The sequence below is a fragment of the Lygodium microphyllum genome, chromosome 20 (genome assembly GCF_053477565.2).
Source record: "Lygodium microphyllum isolate KBCC chromosome 20, Lygodium_microphyllum_v1.1.10, whole genome shotgun sequence".
Lineage (NCBI taxonomy): Eukaryota > Viridiplantae > Streptophyta > Polypodiopsida > Schizaeales > Lygodiaceae > Lygodium > Lygodium microphyllum.
Window position 1 is genome coordinate 108795581 of NC_141154.1, and position 18294 is coordinate 108813874.

Below are 18294 nucleotides of genomic sequence, written 5' to 3' on the forward strand. Positions count from 1 at the left end.
CTTCAATTAAGTTAAATAAATACTGAAAGGGGCACCAATTTTGGAGCCAACAAGGTGTCCAATGTCCAAGATTATATGGTAAAGTGTGCATTTCAGTTTTGTGACTTTGTTAATTGCTACAAATAGTGCTTAATCAAGTTATTTACCGCCCTATCCCAAGAGGAAGGCTGGTTACAAGGTCCATCCTCCCAATCTTCCCTTGGAGCCTGATAACTCGAATCCTCCTCCATGGGAGGACTAGTGGCTCCCAAAACTCCCTCCAAGGTGCGTAGGGGTCCATCCTCAAAATCTTCCCTTGGAGCTTGATAACTTGAATCCTCCTCCATGGGATAACTAGTAGATCCTCATTCTACGAACCTCTATCAAGGGCTAGCCTCCCACCAACCTACACTATGAAGAAAACACCATGAGGGCATTGCCCACTCCACCTAATACCTATAAGGGGATGCCCATCAATGTGAGAACCTAGGCGCCCACACCTCTCTAGGCTGCACCAACTCTCTAATAGAAGGATCCAACCACTCCTGCGAAATCCCTGCATCAATTTCCCTCCTCGCCTCAACCTCACACTGATAGCCAAACACCTGCTATAAAACCACCCGATCTGCCAACCTATAAACCTCTTGCCATACCCTAATAGTGCGAGCAAGGCTAGCCTCCCAACCAACCTTGGTGCTCACCAATTTGGATCCCATCATGGTCTCAAACCTAGGGGTTCCAAACCACCGACTAGCAGTTTATCTCCTTCTAACATACAGGAGACCTCTAAATAAGGGCCTTGTACAGGCCGTACCACACCTAAAACAGGTTGCGAAGAAAGAAAGATCTAGGTGGCATGATCTGACCTATCGTGAAGATCCACCTCAAGGATGATCTCCACTCTCTATCAAACTATGGTGTGCACTCTTGAAAGCCCTAGTTAGAAAACTGTTAGCCTACCTTATTTTGTCAGTCTCTCATTCCCTTGTTGTGAGCCCTAGTCAGAGTCTAACAGAGACATTTAGAGCTCTGACTATATTTTCTCCTCCAGTCAATGTGCATGTTCAATGTTTGTGTTGCAGTGCCATCTGCTGATCACTCCCCAGTCTGCTGCAATTTTTTACTAGCCTGCCACATCATCATTTCACTGCATTTATTGCAGTCAAGCTGCATTAAATGTAGTGAGCCAGTTTTCCTAGGTTGGCCAGCTCAGCAATCAGTCAGTTTTGCTGATTTTTGGCTATTTATAGCAGTCAAGCAGGCTGGGAACATTCTTCTCTGTCTGTTGCAAGTGCGCCAACAGTTGGCTGCAGTCTTCTTCATCTCCATCACTGTCACTATCACAAGTGCTGTAATCATTATTCAGCCCGATCCAGTGCCCTCACTGATGCCTTGGGCTGTGTGCAAGAACTGATCAGTCCTCATTGTATTCAGCTTTCCTTCATTGTTCAATGCAGATTTCTCTTCTCTTCCTAGTTTCTCTTCTCCTATCCTTCTCTCTCCATGTTTGAGATTCTCTTCCATTGTGCACTCTCACATGGTATCATTGCCTACGTGAGGACACAGAGCTTCCAACCAAAGAGGAGACCACACTGTTGCTGAAAACTCAAATTTCAGCTTGTTGTTTGCTGTAGTAAACACACATTTTTTGTGTTTTTCACATGCCATACGACAAAGACAAAACATCCACAACTCTCTTCTTGAAGATGTTGCTGATTTTCCCTCTGTTAGGGCTCTCCTACAGCAAAATGCAGAAACCTTTGTGTATTTGCAGGTCATATGAAGATGTCTAATCCCCGGTTCCAAGGCTTTGATCACTTGGACAAGGAGGTTTCCTATCACTCCTTTGAATGGCAGCATGATTATCATGAAGAGCAGAGATGACCGAGCCTTTTCGTAAGGTTTCATCATTCAAAGCAGCCTTCTCCTCCCCCTTTTCTCCATGTTTCACACAAAGTGTGTTCTACTAGCTTTAAAGTGCCTAACATTGCACCACCTGTTCAGCTGCCTGCTCTCCCTTCTTTACCCATAGAGGACCGGCTAGATGGTTCTAACTATTCACTTTGGTCCTATAAGGTGGAATGCATCCTAGACACTTTCAATCTTTGGAAGCTTGTTACCGTCCCTATACTCCGCCCCGTGGAGAATCCCCATGAGGGAACATCAATGGGTCACACATCCCTATGAGATCCGCTCTACTCTTGAGCCCAATCCTTCCTTTTCATGAGCTTATAGGATTTTGTCCTAGTTCATGTTCGCAAGTTAAAGACACCAGCAGAAATGTGGAAGAAATTGTGTCTTTGTACTATCAAAAGACATTTGCCCACAAGATCTCTCTTGAGAAGAAACTTCGAATGCTCGTTGTTGATGACTCTTCTTCTAAGAAGGATCACATCAACAAACTGGAGGACATGAGGGATGAGCTTGCATGCCTTGAGAATATGTATCTTCAAGGGATATGGCAATGATTCTCCTAACTCAATTGCCATCTCCAAAGTTTGATGTGTTCTATATCAACCTTCTTACATCAAGGATCGGAGAGAGTCTTCATTGGGAGAAGCTTACCTAGCTAGTCTTGGAGCATGATGAACGGCTCAAAGACGTAAGAGCTTGTGGATCCAGCTCTGAGAAGGCTTTCATAGAATGTTCAGGAGAAGGGAACAAGAAGGAGAAGCCTAACGCAAAGAAACAGGATGACGAGGAGAAGAAGAAGGATGATAAGAAGCAACCCAAGTGCCCACATCGTGGGAAGGGTACTCATCCAAAGGAGAAGCATTAACAAAGGTACCCCATTTTGAAGCCCAAAGGGTCTAAGCATTCAAAGGCTACCCTAGCTACCACTTGTGAAGAAATGCTCTAAACATAGAAAACACAAAACCAATCATACAACAAAGCACAGACCGATAAACACAGCACAATTAGGGTTAGGATTAGGATAACTCAAAGGCAATGAACACAATGAATAATGAAGTGAATGAAGAATGAATATACAATGCTCATGCAGCAAACACACTATGTAGTGAATATTGAACCTCGAACTCTTGTATCTCTAGGATCAAGGCAAAGGTTATAAGCAGTAGAGTGTGTCATACTCCAAATGGATCCCGAATCACAGCAAAGGCAACCTCCGTGTGTCAAACACCAACAAACGCAACCAAGACTAAAAATCTAGATATCTGAGGAGAGAGAAAAACTAGGTGATGCAAATGCAACAGACAGAGGAGGTAGAAAGTCATGGCGGCCGCCAAAAATTGTAAATATAGCTGATGGAGGAGAGAAAATGTTAGGGTGACAGCTCTATTAGACAGTCATTTCTTGGACAGTCGGTGGACAGTAGAGTACAGCAGGCTCCATGTCAGCGCAAAGAACATATCAGCAGTACGGCAGGATGCCACGTGGCACTGGTGCAGTCGGACAGCAGTTCTGTCCAGAAGGACTACACAGTCGGTCAGTTTTACTGCAGTCGGCTGCATTTGCAGCCTACTTGGTGCTGTTATTGCCTATTTTTCTCGCTATTTATAGCCAATTTGTGGCAGACTCAATCATTCTATTGACTTCAGATTCTAGTCTTGAGATCTGTTGGCTGAGACAGTCTATGCTCGGTCTGACGGAGATCGAGGTCATCGAGTCGAAGACACACGCAAATATTTCCTCTGCCCCTGCGTATATTTCTACACTCTTATACAGCATACTACACTGCAGATTTTCTGTGTTTACACTGTCTCCTTTTCTCTCTCTCTCTTCTCTCCATGTTCACTCTCTCTCAATCTTTGTCCTACGCTTCCGCATCGCTCCACTCTGACATGGTATCAGAGCAATGAAGATGGACTGACTGAGGGATGAACCTATCTTAAGAGGAGATTTCAGCGCGACAAAAGGCTGCGTTTCCAGGATTTGAGGGCGAGCGGGAGGGCTACACATCGGATCAAGGCTGAAGCCAGCATGGGTGTGCCGGAAAGGAGTCTAATCGGTGAATTTGCTGCAGGTTATTGCTGTTCGAAGGAGAGGAAGGCTGCGTTTGAGGCCTTCCATTGCAGATTTTACTTTTTCATCACCTCCAACGGCTGAAGAAGGTTTGGGTAGCGGAGGAACCAGCCCAAGAAGGCTGCGTTTATACAGTCAGAGGGAGCTGATTTTGCGTTTGTGCAAGTATTACAAGTTAACATGTCTACAGATACTAATTTGGAGTTCCAGGCAATAATGGACAGGAAGGTGCCTGTCCTACCGGCTCTTCCATTGGATCAAAAGCTTGATGGTGACAATTATCACATCTAGCGGATGATGATATTGGCCATTTTGGAGTCTTATGATTTGGCGGAACTGGTGATGGGGGAAATTCACAGGCCCTCGGTGAGGGATGAGTCCAAACTCTCTTCCAATGCTTGTGCGAAGTTGACCAAGGCCTAGTCTCATTGGGACAAACAGAATGCCAGGATTCGATCTTTTCTATTTTTGTCTTGCACCACAACCGTGATAGCTCACATAGAGCACTTAACGGTGGCTCAAGAGATATAGCTAGAGCTCTTCGACCAGATGTACGGTTAACCGGATGACCCTGATGAAGAGGGTTTCTTTGGACGTGCAAATGCGGACCTAGTCCGTGAATAAGTATCCTTCGCTTCGAGAATACATCAACAAGCTTCGGCAGCTTCAGATGCAAGTTCAAAATGCGAGGAAGCCTATTTCCTCCGAAGACATGGCAATCACTTTATTGTCCCAGTTGCCACCACAATTCGGTACTTTTTATTCCGCCCTTATTGCTTCAAGGCGGGAGTCGACTCTTTGATGGAAAGAGTTGGTTCCTATGGTCCATATGTCACCTGCATTCGTGGAAAATTGCATCGGGATGCAATTCCTAACAAAGCTTTAAGGTAGTCTACTTCACCTATGGAGCTTATATCTACGGATCTTTGTGGCCCGATGAGGACCGAGTCCCTGAAGAGGAGCTTGTGTAAAGAAAATGCCCTAACACAGAAGCATAAACAGAAACCATACGACAAAGCACAGACTGATAAAAGAACACAGTTAGGGTTAGGGTTAGAGTAACTCAAAGACAATGAACACAGTTAATAAATGAAATGATATGACTACTAATAATACGATTCTCATGCAGCAAACACACTATGCAATGAATGAATATTGAACCTCGAACTCCTGTATCTCAAGGATCAGGGCAAGGATAATGAGCAGGAGAGTGTGTTGTACACCGAACGGATTCCGAATCACAGCAAGGCAACCTTCGGATGTCGAACACCAGCAAACACAGCAATGAGAAGCTAGATCTGATGCAGACAACAGTGAGGAGAGAGAAGACTAAAAACGCAGGCAACAGGTGAGAGAAAGACTAAAAACGCAAGCAGGACAGCCTGCAGAAAATAGAAAAACTAAAAACGAAGGCAGGACAACCTACAGGAGAGAAAGAAACTAAAACGCAAGCAACAAGTGAGAGAAATACTAAAAACGCAAGCAAGATAGCCTGTAGGAGAGAGAAAAACTAAAAACGCAGGCAACAAGTGAAAGAAAGACTAAAAACGTAGGCAAGACAGCCTGCAGGAGAGAGAAAGACTAAAAACGCAAGCTGGACAGCCTGCAGGAGAGAAAAACTGCACTGACTGCAGCAGGAGAGAGAAAAATGTCAAGGCAGCAGCTGGGGCCTGCAAACGCAGTTCGCTGACGTGGCAGGTTGTACGACAGCAGTGCAGATGATCAGCATTCAGTCGCCAAGAAATAACAACAACAATCAGTGTGTGGAGGGCTGGAAACAGGTGCCAGACTGTAGGGAACAGTAATGGACAGCAAGGGTTGAGATGTCCTCCGCGAACGGGGTGTGGGCAGCAAGTTGTTAACACCTAAAACCTACAAAAATGAGATTAGCGGAAGAGTGGAGGGCTTGCTGCCAATTTATAGAAAATTAGGGTTCTAGATCCTCTCCCACTTAACTCTCTCGATCCGCTCCCTGTTTTAGGGTTTTGGCTAAAATAAGCCTAAAATAAGCATGTTTTGGGGATGTTTAAGTGGCTAAGAGCAATCTTAGCACAACAGCTTGTACTTCATATTGATCGTAGATGACTACAGCAAGATGACTGGGACCTATTTCTTGACTTTGAAGTTGGAGGCTTTCTCTCACTTCAAGGATTGGCTTCTCTTTGAGGAGAACCATTCTGGCCGGCACCTGAAGACCTTGCATTCAAACAAGGGAGGTGAATTTATGTCTAATGAGTTTTCTCGTTTTTGTGCAGATAGAGGCATTCACCAGGAGTTTGCTAACACCAACACTCCCCAAGAGAATGGCATTTTGGAGTGGAAGAACCGAAGTGTGATCGAGACGGCACGCACCATGATGAAGCACCGACAGACACCTCAGTTTCTATGGGCCAAGACAGTGGCTACCGCAGTTCACATCCTCAATCGATCTCCCACTTCTGTCCCGTTGACAAGATGATACCCTTTGAGGCTTACTTTGGGACTAAGCCTGATGTCTCTTATTTCAAGATCTTTGGGTGTGACGCTTATGTGTGCATCCCGAAGACGCAACGTGACAAGTTCGAGGTGGCTTCTCGACGACAGGTTTTTGTTAGCTACAGTTCCCAGCCCCAAGGTTATCGTCTGTTTGATCCCGTCAAGCGGGATGTCTACACGAGCCGAGATATACGGTTCATGGAAGCTTTGGCCACAGAGGAGGATGAGGAGCACCCCGTTCTTAGAGATCTAAGGAAGAGTTGGGCTCCCAAGACAATTCCTTTGGAGCCAGAGTCTTTTGATGGAGATTCTTCTTCTGATTCCGAGTCTTCACTTCCACCGGCCACCCCCAAGGAGCTTCCGCCGGTGGATCCCGCAAGTACAGATGCTTCAAATCTGGTTCTTGCACGTTGGAGTGACTTGGATTGGGCAAGCGATGTGGACCACCGACGGTCTCCTACATGCTACTGTTTTACCTTGGGTACATGTGTTATCTCTTGGAGTAACAAGAAGCAGCCCACGGTAGCCCTTTCTTCTACTAAGGCGGAGTATCGGGTTGTGTCTTCAACCACATGTGAGGTTGTGTGGCTTCAGAGATTGTTGGAGGAGCTTGGTTGCCCCCAGACTCGTCCTACTCTTCTGCGATGCGACAACAAGAGTTGCATTGCCTTGGTGCAGAATCCTGTATTCCAAGCCCGGACAAAGCACATTGAGATCCAGTATCACTTCATTCGGGACAAGCTTCTAGATGGGACCATTGATGTGGAGTACTGCAAGATGGAGGATAATCTTGCAGATTTGTTTACGAAGGCTCTTTCCCAGGCTCTTCTTTGGTAGCATTCCAAATCCCTCAGTCTTTAGACCCATCCAAGATCTGAGGGGGGGTGTTAAACAATCATTTCCTGGACAATGAATGGACAGCAGAGTCCAGCAAGCTCCATGTCAGCGCAGAGGACACGTCAGCAGTACGGCAGGATGCCACGTGGCACTGGTGCAGTCGGACAGCAGTTCTATCCAGAAGGACTACATAGTCGGTCAGTTTTACTGCAGTCGCCTGCATTTGCAGCGGACTTGGTGCTGTTATTGCCTATTTTTCTAGCTATTTATAGCCAATTTGTGGTAGACTCAGTCATTCTATTGACTTCAGATTCTGGTCTTGAGATCTGTTGGCTGAGACAGTCTATGCTCGGGCTGACGGAGATCGAGGTCATCGAGTCGGAGACAGACGCAAATATTTCCTCTGCCCCCGTGTATATTTCTACACTCTTATACAGCATACTACACTGCAGATTTTCTGTGTTTACACTCTCCTTTTCTCTCTCTCTCTTCTCTCCATGTTCACTCTCTCTCAATCTTTGTCCTACGCTTCCGCATCGCTGCACTCTGACAAGCTCTAGACTCTTGGCGATAGCACGAGATGATGACGTCAACATCAAACGCAGCAATCAGTCTATAGGAGACAACTCTAGTGTACCAGGCGACAACTGCAAAATGAAGGCAAAGGCTGGAATCAAGCATAAGATAGTAGCTAAAGGCTAGGGGAAGCTTTGACCACAATGTCATCTACGAAGGGGTGTGGGCAACAGAGATACAGCTTTTGAAACTTGCAAAAACGAGATTATGAGAGAGCCATGGGATGTATGCCTATTTATAGAAAGTTTAGGACACCCAAATTAGGGTTTTGCATGTGGGACACAATAACTCTCTAGGATCCCATTTCTTTTTAAAATAAGATGGTTTATTATTAATTAAGCATGTTTTGGGGTTGTTTAAGTCGGGCTAATGCATTTTTAGCTCAAAATCACTGAGTTTGTCTTCATACATGTGTTCGAGGAGGAGGATACCACTCTTACTTCTTCCACCACGGAGAAGCCTTGGCTCGTGGATAGTGGGACTTCTTCCCACATGACCTATCATCAAGAGTTACTTCAAGACGTGTTCTAGAGGGCGCTCCATCACCATTGATGATACTTCTTCCATATCTGTTCGTGGAGTAGGGACCATTCCCCTATTGTCGGATCAACAACATTCTTTCGCCAAAGTTCTTTATGTACCAAATTTGGGTTTTAACCTACTGTCTATTCATGGTCTCGTATAGCTAGGTACCCCTTGCATTGCTTTCACCCAAGATGCAACAATTGTGGAGGATGCTCCTACAGGAGCAGTTCTTCAGACAGCTAGGTACCCCTTGCATTGTTTTCACTCAAGATGCAACGATTGTGAAGGATGCTCCTACACGACCAGTTCATTGAACAAGTACACAAGAAGGTGGAGTATGCCCGATATGGGCACCTCAACTTTGATGCTATCAAGCGGGCTTCTGGAAGAAGATTGTGAAGAGACTTCCTGATTCTCTCCCATGCATACTCTATGCCCTAGCTATTTGAGAGGCAAGTAGCATAGGTAGCCCCATCCACAAGTTGCCTCTTGTAACGTGTCCCCCTATCTACTTGCAGGACACGTCTTAGCAGCCCATCGCGAAGAGAGTCTAGAAAGTGCCGCCCGGCACTCCCGTGGAATGTCACAGGGTTTGCGATCTAGGCCTTCCCGAGTCTACCACGAAGCGGAATCATTTCGGTCGTTCCCACTTGGGATCGACCTGAATCAGGGTTTTCCTAGTGGTCAAATTCCTAGAACGGTAGCTAGCGTCGAGCCCCAGGCAAACTACTTTACGTAGAAATGTCAGGGTCGAAGCGCATTTATACTACACTTGGTTCAAGGAGAATGGAAAACGAGAGGGATGCGAAGCTCGACCTCTCTGCCCATAAGGCATAGTCCCGCTATGTTCCCCTAAAACAGTATAAATCGGGACTCTAGCTTTCTAGATTCTAGGTTATCGTTACCATATTGTCAATTCCTTTGAGAAAAGTTCTCGGCCAACCGGAACCACCCTTCCGTAGGACGGACCCATGGTCACATCCACCGCACTTTCCTCGGGTTGCTTTAGTTGTCTAATTACCTACCACATTTAGTTTGACAAGCAAAAACAGCTTCCTTAATTAGCCATTTAATCACTGGTTTCTTCACGTAACTTAAACACTGACATAGAAAAACAATGTAAACAAGTTCCTTTTCAACAATTGATCTTATTTTGGAATACATCATATAATCCAGCCCGAAGGCTATTCCATAATCCGCCCGAAGGCAATTCCATAATCCACCCGTAGGCAATTCCAACAATCCTCAGGGATCGCTATTCTAAGTTTTCACCCGCAAACTAGTATGCGGGCCTTGAGATCCAATCTCGAGTCACGTCGGCCCCTTGTGCAGAACCTAGAGACAAGGGATTTACGGCCAAAGCCCCCCCTGGCACCCAAGCGTCCTCCTGCTCCAAGTAGCACCCACGAAGAGACCTCTCGCGGCGGGTTCAGTCCAAGTACCCAGCGCGGCTAACAACCCCCTTGGATAGGGTCAGACAGACAGTCGGGGGTAACTCATGCTGCCTCTCCCTCCAAGCTTTTAGCCTGGAGCATTAGTTATTTTCTAGCATTAGTTCATTGAGCAAAGAGGTACAAACAATGCTCCTAAGTGTACAAACACAAGCATTCCACTGGTCGTTTGTACGGCCAACTGCTAAGATGTGAATCCTTCTCTCCGAATGCATCCATCATTCGATCCGAGATCAATTGCAACTTGGCAAGATCCCAAGGGTTTCGTAAGCTAAGTTGCTTGTTTACCCTTTTATCCTTGGGTTAGGGTTTAAACCCAGTTAACTCAAATTGTTTCCACCTTACGTTTCTTTAAATTAAAGACAATAAATCATGGGCAATCTCGTCGCCCTAACTTGATTGGTCAATTGCTTGCTAGACAATTCATAATTACCCTAACTTGGCAACCCAGCCTCACAGAAGGGTGATGTAGCAAGATCTCTACTCATCCTCTAGAAAATTAGACTTGTACTTAAAACTCGTCAACCTTGTTCTAAGGAGTGGCAATACTATTTTGTGGTTTAGACACAAACCATGCGACGCTGCAACTTGTTGCACGAGACAAGTGTCGCACCTAACTTGTGGGATCATTTCTCCCATCACACGGTATTCCTTGGTCAAGAATACCTTTGGTCAAGATGTAGGGTTTGGGATGTCCTCTTGACCCGATCCCAACCTTAACCTTATTAGGCCGACAACGTTTGGCCCTAGGGTTTCTAAATCCATACGAAGGTCTAGTATTTGGCTAATTGATCCTTAGGGTAAAACCCTAGATCGTTCTTACATAGGCGTTCATTTAACCCTAACATTCTGTGAATGTGAGTAGGACCTTTGAGGTTGAAAGTATTAAGTCGGTTTCCCGAGTGTGATACTAGGCAGAATTTTATCGCGGCTTAGCTTTTCCTAGCGCATAGCGCATTGAGGTGATCATCATTTGAGTTACGCCATTACAAGCAATTTACCTAATTGATCTAATTGTCTTGCGACAAGAGATGATCTTTCCTTAAAGATGCAAACACTTTTCCTAAAAGATGTAAATAATTGCAAAATATAACATTCCATGCAAATATGCGATTCATAGACTTTTTCCTTCTATGCAACTATAAGGTTTGCAATGATCATTTCTTTTCCTTGCCTAAACTATAATGATTGACAATTTAGGGCTAACTCGTATAAACCCTACGTTGATTTACATCAAGAACTATGCCTATAAACCCTTCGTTTAATGTATTGAATTCAAGCTTTAATAGAAAAATGCATCATTTCCTAAATACGAGCTTCGATAAAAGCACTCCATGCATGAGCGAATGCCCTAAGACCATTAATGATTTAATTCGTCCTTCAACACTTAGCCCAACCTAGGATGTAATTATCATCACATGCAATTTGCAAATTCATAAATTCCTTTCCATACATTGCAACTATTTTTGGGCAACATTCAATGGGCGTCTACGATGATTTTATACGCGAAACACATCTAGGAAATTATTACCTAAATGCATTATGCGCTGTTCTTTTTCGCGAGGCAATCAAGAATGCATTTAGACAAATCCACCTTTTAACTTATGCAATACGCATTTAGGATTGCAACTTGGAAGTGTAAGCAATTTCAAATGCACACCATGCAACTAAATCTTGTAAACTCGGATGAGCAATTAAATTTCCAAATGTATTTAACTCGACTACGTGAATTAAAGACATGCTTAAATGCATTCTTTTCATGCGAGAATCAATTTTAAAAACCTGGGCATTGAGGTTCAGGGTGTTGTCCACACGCGAGCTCGGATTGGAAGCTCCCGCGTGTGCGCCTCGCGTCTTTAGCTTAGGATCCATCGATGACGTAGATCCTTGACTCCGCAAACTTGTCCTTGCTTTTCTCCGATTTCCGAACTTCCTCCAGGCTTTGGCAAATCAGCCCCAAAAACTGCCTACTCCCCCCTCGCCAGTAATTGCCTTTACAAGACGTGGTTTACAGCACCCCGGGAAGGCACGGTACGAACAAGGCTTATGGAAGCCTTTTAGTGGAAGCTTCCAAAGAGAAGCTTCTAAGCTTCTGTTGGCAGAGAAGTGACGTGGGGAGAGAAGATGAGGATGCAAGTGGAGATGTCGATGAGGATGACAATGAAGGAGAGGAAGAGGACGATGAATATGATGATGGTGGAGGCGGTGTGGCAGCAGCGGCTTGGCGGCAGCAGCCTGTGGTGGAAATATGGTGGGCAGCACTATGGCACGCAATCAGTCCCTCCTCTCTTCTTCTCAAGCTAGAGAGAGGGGAGGTTCATATAGTGTGGAAGGGGGGAGGGATAGCCATACACATGGCTAATTGCATGCTTCCTCCTCCCCCCGTGCTCTCCTACTCCACACCACTCCTCTCACACTCCCTCTCCCCCACTATGCAACGGCTGAAGGGGAGGGGTTAATAGTAAAAGAAATTGCAAAATTTTATCCATTATCCATTTGCCTTTTTCCCGTGAAGGTGTTCCCGCGTGGGCTTGCGGGTTTTTAGCCACGGACTCTTGTGCGCAATGTGGCTAGAATTTGTGATGCACGTGGAGGGAGCACTTAGCCACCAACATTTTTCCGTTGCGGGAGATTACTTTGCACTGCTTTTGCGCGAGATGTGCGGGGTCTAGGATCATTAATATTTCGTGCGGAAATATTACCCCTCTCATAGGGCTTCTACACTACTGGCATAATCTCTATGGCTCTATGGGCGTAGCCTCCATTGAGAAGTCCAAGTACTTGATGCTGATCATTGAGGACTTCAGCCATTATGCATGGCCTTATTTTTTGGAGAACAAAAGAGAGGCCTACTCCGACTTCTACGATTGAAGGTGTTTGCAAAAACGCAAATGTCTTTCAAGGTTTGAGGCATTCGAGCAGACCATAGCAGTCATTTTTATTCTATTCTCTTTTCTAAGCTTTGCAAGGATAATGGCATTCGGATGGAGTACTCCCATCCGAACACACCAACTAAGAATGTTGTGGTGGAGCATGCCAATTGGACCATGCTTGATATGGCCTAATTGATATCAGAGCATAGGGGTCTTCCTCACTCCTTGATCTTTAGGTATGTCCAGCACAAATAAAGCAATTAGTCCCAAGGAGATGGAGCTGCTATAATATTAACTAGGATTTAATCATCTAAGACTGCAATCTATTGCTGCAAGCACAACTGTTAAAGATGACTGATATACTTATTAAACGGTGCTTTTGTATGTCATGCAAGTGCTGCCAGAATTTCTGGAACTGCTGCAGATATGCTACTAAAAGCAAGAGTCACAAAGCTGTTGTAATGCAACCACCCTACTCAGAGAAAGTCAAGCAAGCAAATGTCTTGTGAGCTGTGCGAGCTGTGTGAATTATGTATTTCATGCTTGGGTATTGAACACAAAATACTCCTGAAGGCTGTTACAACAGACTCAACCAAACCAAAATTGCATCTAAGACAATCAAAAGTTCTTGCAAAGATCACTGTGTCAATATCTTTTATCACCAAAACAAGGCAGATTTCCAGCTTGAACAGGAACCTTCACTTGCATAGAAGTTTATAACCACCCTCAAGAGAAAGAAGCATTAACAGATATTCTGCTGTAGGACAATGGATAGCAATCCACAAAATGATTGACCAATGATACTTAAATTGAGGTTCCACTTACCATCAAATACTGCTTTGCTCGAGTTAAGGCAACGTACATTAGCCGCCGCTGCAAAGAAAAAATTGATAGAGGAAAGAATTACCACAAATTTACAACTCAAAAGTAATCATGACCCATCCATAAGCCAGAAAATACCCTATTAGACAAATGTGGTAATGATTCTTCATTGTTAGCACATATTGTTTCACCATAAACACTTTTTCCAAGCTGATGAATCCAAAACAATTTCATGTGAAAAATCGAGTGCAAAAGAGAGGCATTGTAGACAAGGACCAAGTCTCCAATGTGAAAGCGTGGCTTTCAAAGGTGCCAATCATGTCAGGCCTTTCATTTTTGCTAGATGGCAGTGAGGACTTACTCAACGTGGATGCAAGTCTCCTGCAAAAGATGCAGAAACATCGAGGGCTTGAAAAGGAGTACCCGCTGTGCCAAAGAAGGCAAGGTGTGAGTGTGGCAAATTTGACTGGCATGACCATTTCCATGCCAAATGCGAGCTGAAAAGGATGACCAAATCTCTGATGTGAAGTGTGGCTTTCGTAGGTGCCAATCATGCCAGGCCTTTCGTCTTTGCTAGATGGCATTGAGGGCTTAGTTGACATGGATGCGAGTCTCCTCCAGAAGATGCAAACACAGTGAGGGCTTGAAAAGGAGTACCACGGCGTCAGGGTGCTGAAGAAGGCAAGATGTGAGTGTGGCAAATTCGATTGGCATGACCATTTCCATGCCAAATGCAAACTGAAAAGGTGTGTGACCCATCACTTTATTGTGGATTGTGTGGTACACCCGTAAAAACAACAAAGCAAAGCCTCATCCGAATACTAGAAATATGAGTGACATGCAGAGCAGGAGGTAACACAATATCTTGTAGGTACTGTCCACTTGGCCATTGACACGAGGATAATAGGCATAAGATTGCCAATAAAAAAATTTGTGATGACCAAAGTCATTGATGAATCATGAGAGCGTTATTGAAATGTGTGCCATAATCTCTCACAATGCTAAGAGGGTAACCATAGCGAGAGAACACGTGGGAGTAGAGGAAGATGGCAACTATGGAAACAATGGCATCCTTAGAGGGAACTGCTTCAGCCGGCTTGGTAGCGAAGTTGATGGCCATCAAGATATACTTCTTGCCCTTTTGGTGGTTGGTGAGATCGGCCTCATGAAATCCTAGCCCCATTTGGCGAATAGCCACCATCCAATGGAGATGTGAGGTGGTAAGTGGTTACTCCTCGTAGGCTTGGATCCACATCTTTGACAACCATTGCAGCTTTGGACATATTGCTTGCAATCTTGGAACAAACTAGGCCATCAAAGACTAGATTGTAAGATTTTAAAGGCAGTATCATGGGCTAAGTAGTGGTTATGTCCAAAATCAAAATGGGCAGACGATACAAGATCTTGAGCTTCATGGGGGTGTCACACATCTTCGAAGAAACTGTGTTTGAGCCTCGGCAATAAAGCTGTCCTCCACACGATTGATATGGTCGGCTCTTGAGTAGAAGACGATGCTTGTCTCTTGCAAAAGCTCAGGGCAAGGACAAGCCATGTGCCAATGAGTTTGTGATATCCTCATATCAAGTTGATACCACATCCACTTGGAAAAGCATGCAAGTAATCTTGAAGAGCTTGTTGTCTAGGAAATGGAGGTCTACGACCTTCCGATGATGAAGCGGCTCTACAATTGTGACATGACTAAGATGATCAACCATGTTTTCATGTTTTCTCGAATGGATCCATATGTGAAAATCAAATTCCTACAAAAGAAGCAACTGTCTCCAAACATGACCAAAAAGCTGAGATTTGTTTAAGTAAATAATTTAAGATTATCTGAAATAATGAAAATATGGATTCCTAAAAGGTAATGACGAAAGTTCATGCAAGCATAAACAATAGCCAATGCTTCCCACTTGGTTATGGAGTAATTGTTTTTGGCCATATTAAGCAAACGACTAGCATAGTAGATAGGGCAATCAATGTTAGTCGAGGAATCAAGTTGTGTGAGGGTGGCTCATGCTGCTATAAGGCTGGCATGTGTGTGAAAAAGGGTGATCTTTGTCCAATCAACGGTCATTAAGATGGGTGCCTGTCACCTGAGTAAGGCGGCACCTCTAAGTTATTGAAAGACTTTATCAGCCTTGAGAGACCACTAGGAGGGATGGGAAGAACTAAGGATTTAGGAAAGAGAATGAACAATGTGTGCATATACCGTTTCTCAAGGGCCCATCCAAAGATAGCTCACACATTTCTTTGTGAGTACCCAAACAACCTTAGACCAATCTTAGTCTACATCTGACAGGAATAACAAGGAGCCCCCTTCACAACCTCAACTTATATCTACTCGAGAAACATTGATTAATCGAGTGGTTTAACTTGGCCAATTTAGACATCCTAGATCCTGACAAATATGTCGACAACACTAGCACAAGAGGATACAACATATCATTCCCCAAGTAGGCCCCCCAAAATCTTCTCTACATGGGATAAGATTGAGGCTATGCACCAATGATTGGTGAGGGATTTCCTCAAATGATAAGTAAACCATGTCCCTCCTAAGTCCACTTCATCGTTTATTATGCTAACAACTAGGTTTTCTATCATCAACATTTACATTCAAAGTTCCTTTTCTTTACTGGTTACTTACCAAACAATTGTATCATTTTACAAATAGTTGTAACTTATGGTCTCATAAGCTATTTTAGCCTTTTGCAAATGAATAAATCATTTCATTCTCTCTCTCTCTCTCTCTCTCTCTCTCTCTCTCTCTCTCTCTCTCTCTCTCTCTGTGTGAAGATAATTGAATTAAGTAGTAAATATTTACATCAGACCATCAAGTCAGCATAGAAAATAACAAACATAAAGGAAAGTCTACGAAGACTCTAACACAAAAATGTCACACAAAAAGAACAGCTGGTGTGGAGCGAACAATGTCCAGCCAAGGAGCAGCATGGTCAAGAAGAGCCAAATCAGCAAACACCATAGAGGAGATCTGCCACAACACTAAACCATGAATACGGGCCACATGACCATGAATGCCCGATACTAAATCAAAAATGAAGGCATTTTGAGTACGCCAAATATGCCACAAGGCTGTCCTTCTAAGGAAATGGAAAAGACAAGAATAATCTAAGCGCAAAGAGGTCATAGAAGTCATATTTCCCATAATCCACGAACGAGTTGATATTCGGTGCTGAGTTGCCGAGAGCCACACACGGGAAACAAAACTCCAAATCTGTCTTGCAACAAGGCAGGAGACAAAGAGATGAAGCACTATCTCATCACATGTAGTGCAGAATACACATCGACTAGCAGAGATCTTGCAAGCACATAGCATATCACCAGTAGGGATGATGTTTTTTGGGGTTGGGGAGGGGGGAATATATCGCCAACTGGGGCTGCTTGCATGCATCACAAAGAACAGACCCTGGCCGCCCTAAGTACGCATAAAGTGACCACGAAACTCCTGACTCGCCCTGCACCTGATCCCATCGGCTGTGGAGGGAGTGGATGATGGAGGTCCAGAACTCTGCTAAGGTCGCATGTGCTGAAAGTCTCTCTCCGTCGAAAGCCTCTTGACACCGCGCCTTCCATATATGCCATCCAGTAAAACTCCCTATGATCTCCCATACCTCCAAGAGGTTTGCTATGGGCTCCAGTAGGAAAGAGTGGCAAAGTCTCTCCTCCACGAAAGGGTGGCAATCCCCTCATCTTGCTGCCCTCTGTCAAGGGTCAAACGTCCCCCCTCCTAAATGGCAAAGAAAGTCCCCTACAAGGCGCCACCCACTCTACCTGCCACCTGAAGGGGGATGCCTGCTAGTGAAAACCTAGCTGCCCATACCTCCCAAGGCTCTATCAGCTCTCGTACCGGGGGAGCAAGCCACTCCGTAGGTAGACCTTAGCAGGCTTTCGGCGGAGAGAGACTTTCCTCTCTGGCAACTTGATACTTGCTACAACACCTCTTCGTCCGCCATCCTGTACACCTCCCACCATGTCCTGATATGGTACGAGCCGGGCCGGCCTCCCACCCAGCCCACTAGATGTGGAGGCGCTCACCTATCTGTGCCCCTTCTTGATCTTTGACCTGGGGGTTCCAAATCACCGACTAAAGGTCTATTTCCTCCTGGCAGCCTGGGGGGCTCTGGATTAGGGCCTTACGGAGGCCCTACCACACGCGGAGCAAGTTACAAAGGAAAGGTGATTAATCTGGGGGGGTGATCTGGGCTGACATGAAGATCCATCTGAAGGACGGCCTCCACTCACCGCCAAGCCTCGGTCTACAATCCTGAAGGCCCTCCTGCAATAGGACCTTCTAGGTCTACCCGCCTAGTATGAGACCACAGACAACTAGCTTGTTGCCCAAGAGGGCCATACTTTGATACTGTGGGTCTATGATCCCAAGCCCTCCCTCTGACCTATGTCGTATGATGGTCGCCCACGCCACCTTGGCCCTAGAATCCCTGAAACCATCAAACCTTGACCAAAGTAAATTCCGCACTAGGCGGCGGCAAAGCTGCACTACGTACGATAAGGAGAAGCACCCACAGGAGGCGATGTACCATGTTGTCGCTAGGAGGACCTGGTTAACCACCAGGGCTCGTCCGGCTAGTGAGAGGCAAACCGTACTCTAGTAGGTCAGTTTCCTCCGAATAGAATTAAGGATAAGAAAAAACTGCTAGGCAAGAGTGATGTCGAGTCCCACCTGGAACCCTAGGTATCGGATGGTTTGCCCTCTACTCACCCATCTAAATCCCAGGTGGACGCCCCACTCC

At 45.1% G+C, this 18294-nt stretch overlaps 1 protein-coding gene across 1 annotated transcript in view; it reads right to left on the reverse strand.

Annotated features, from left to right (window-relative positions):
- Positions 1-18294, reverse strand: part of LOC148019244 (uncharacterized) — a 52687-nt gene that overhangs the window by 5740 nt on the left and 28653 nt on the right. Inside the window, exon 12 of the mRNA XM_087660837.1 lies at positions 13526-13573. Within this exon, the coding sequence (XP_087516963.1) occupies positions 13526-13573 (48 nt within the window). The remainder of the gene's footprint in view (positions 1-13525; positions 13574-18294) is intronic.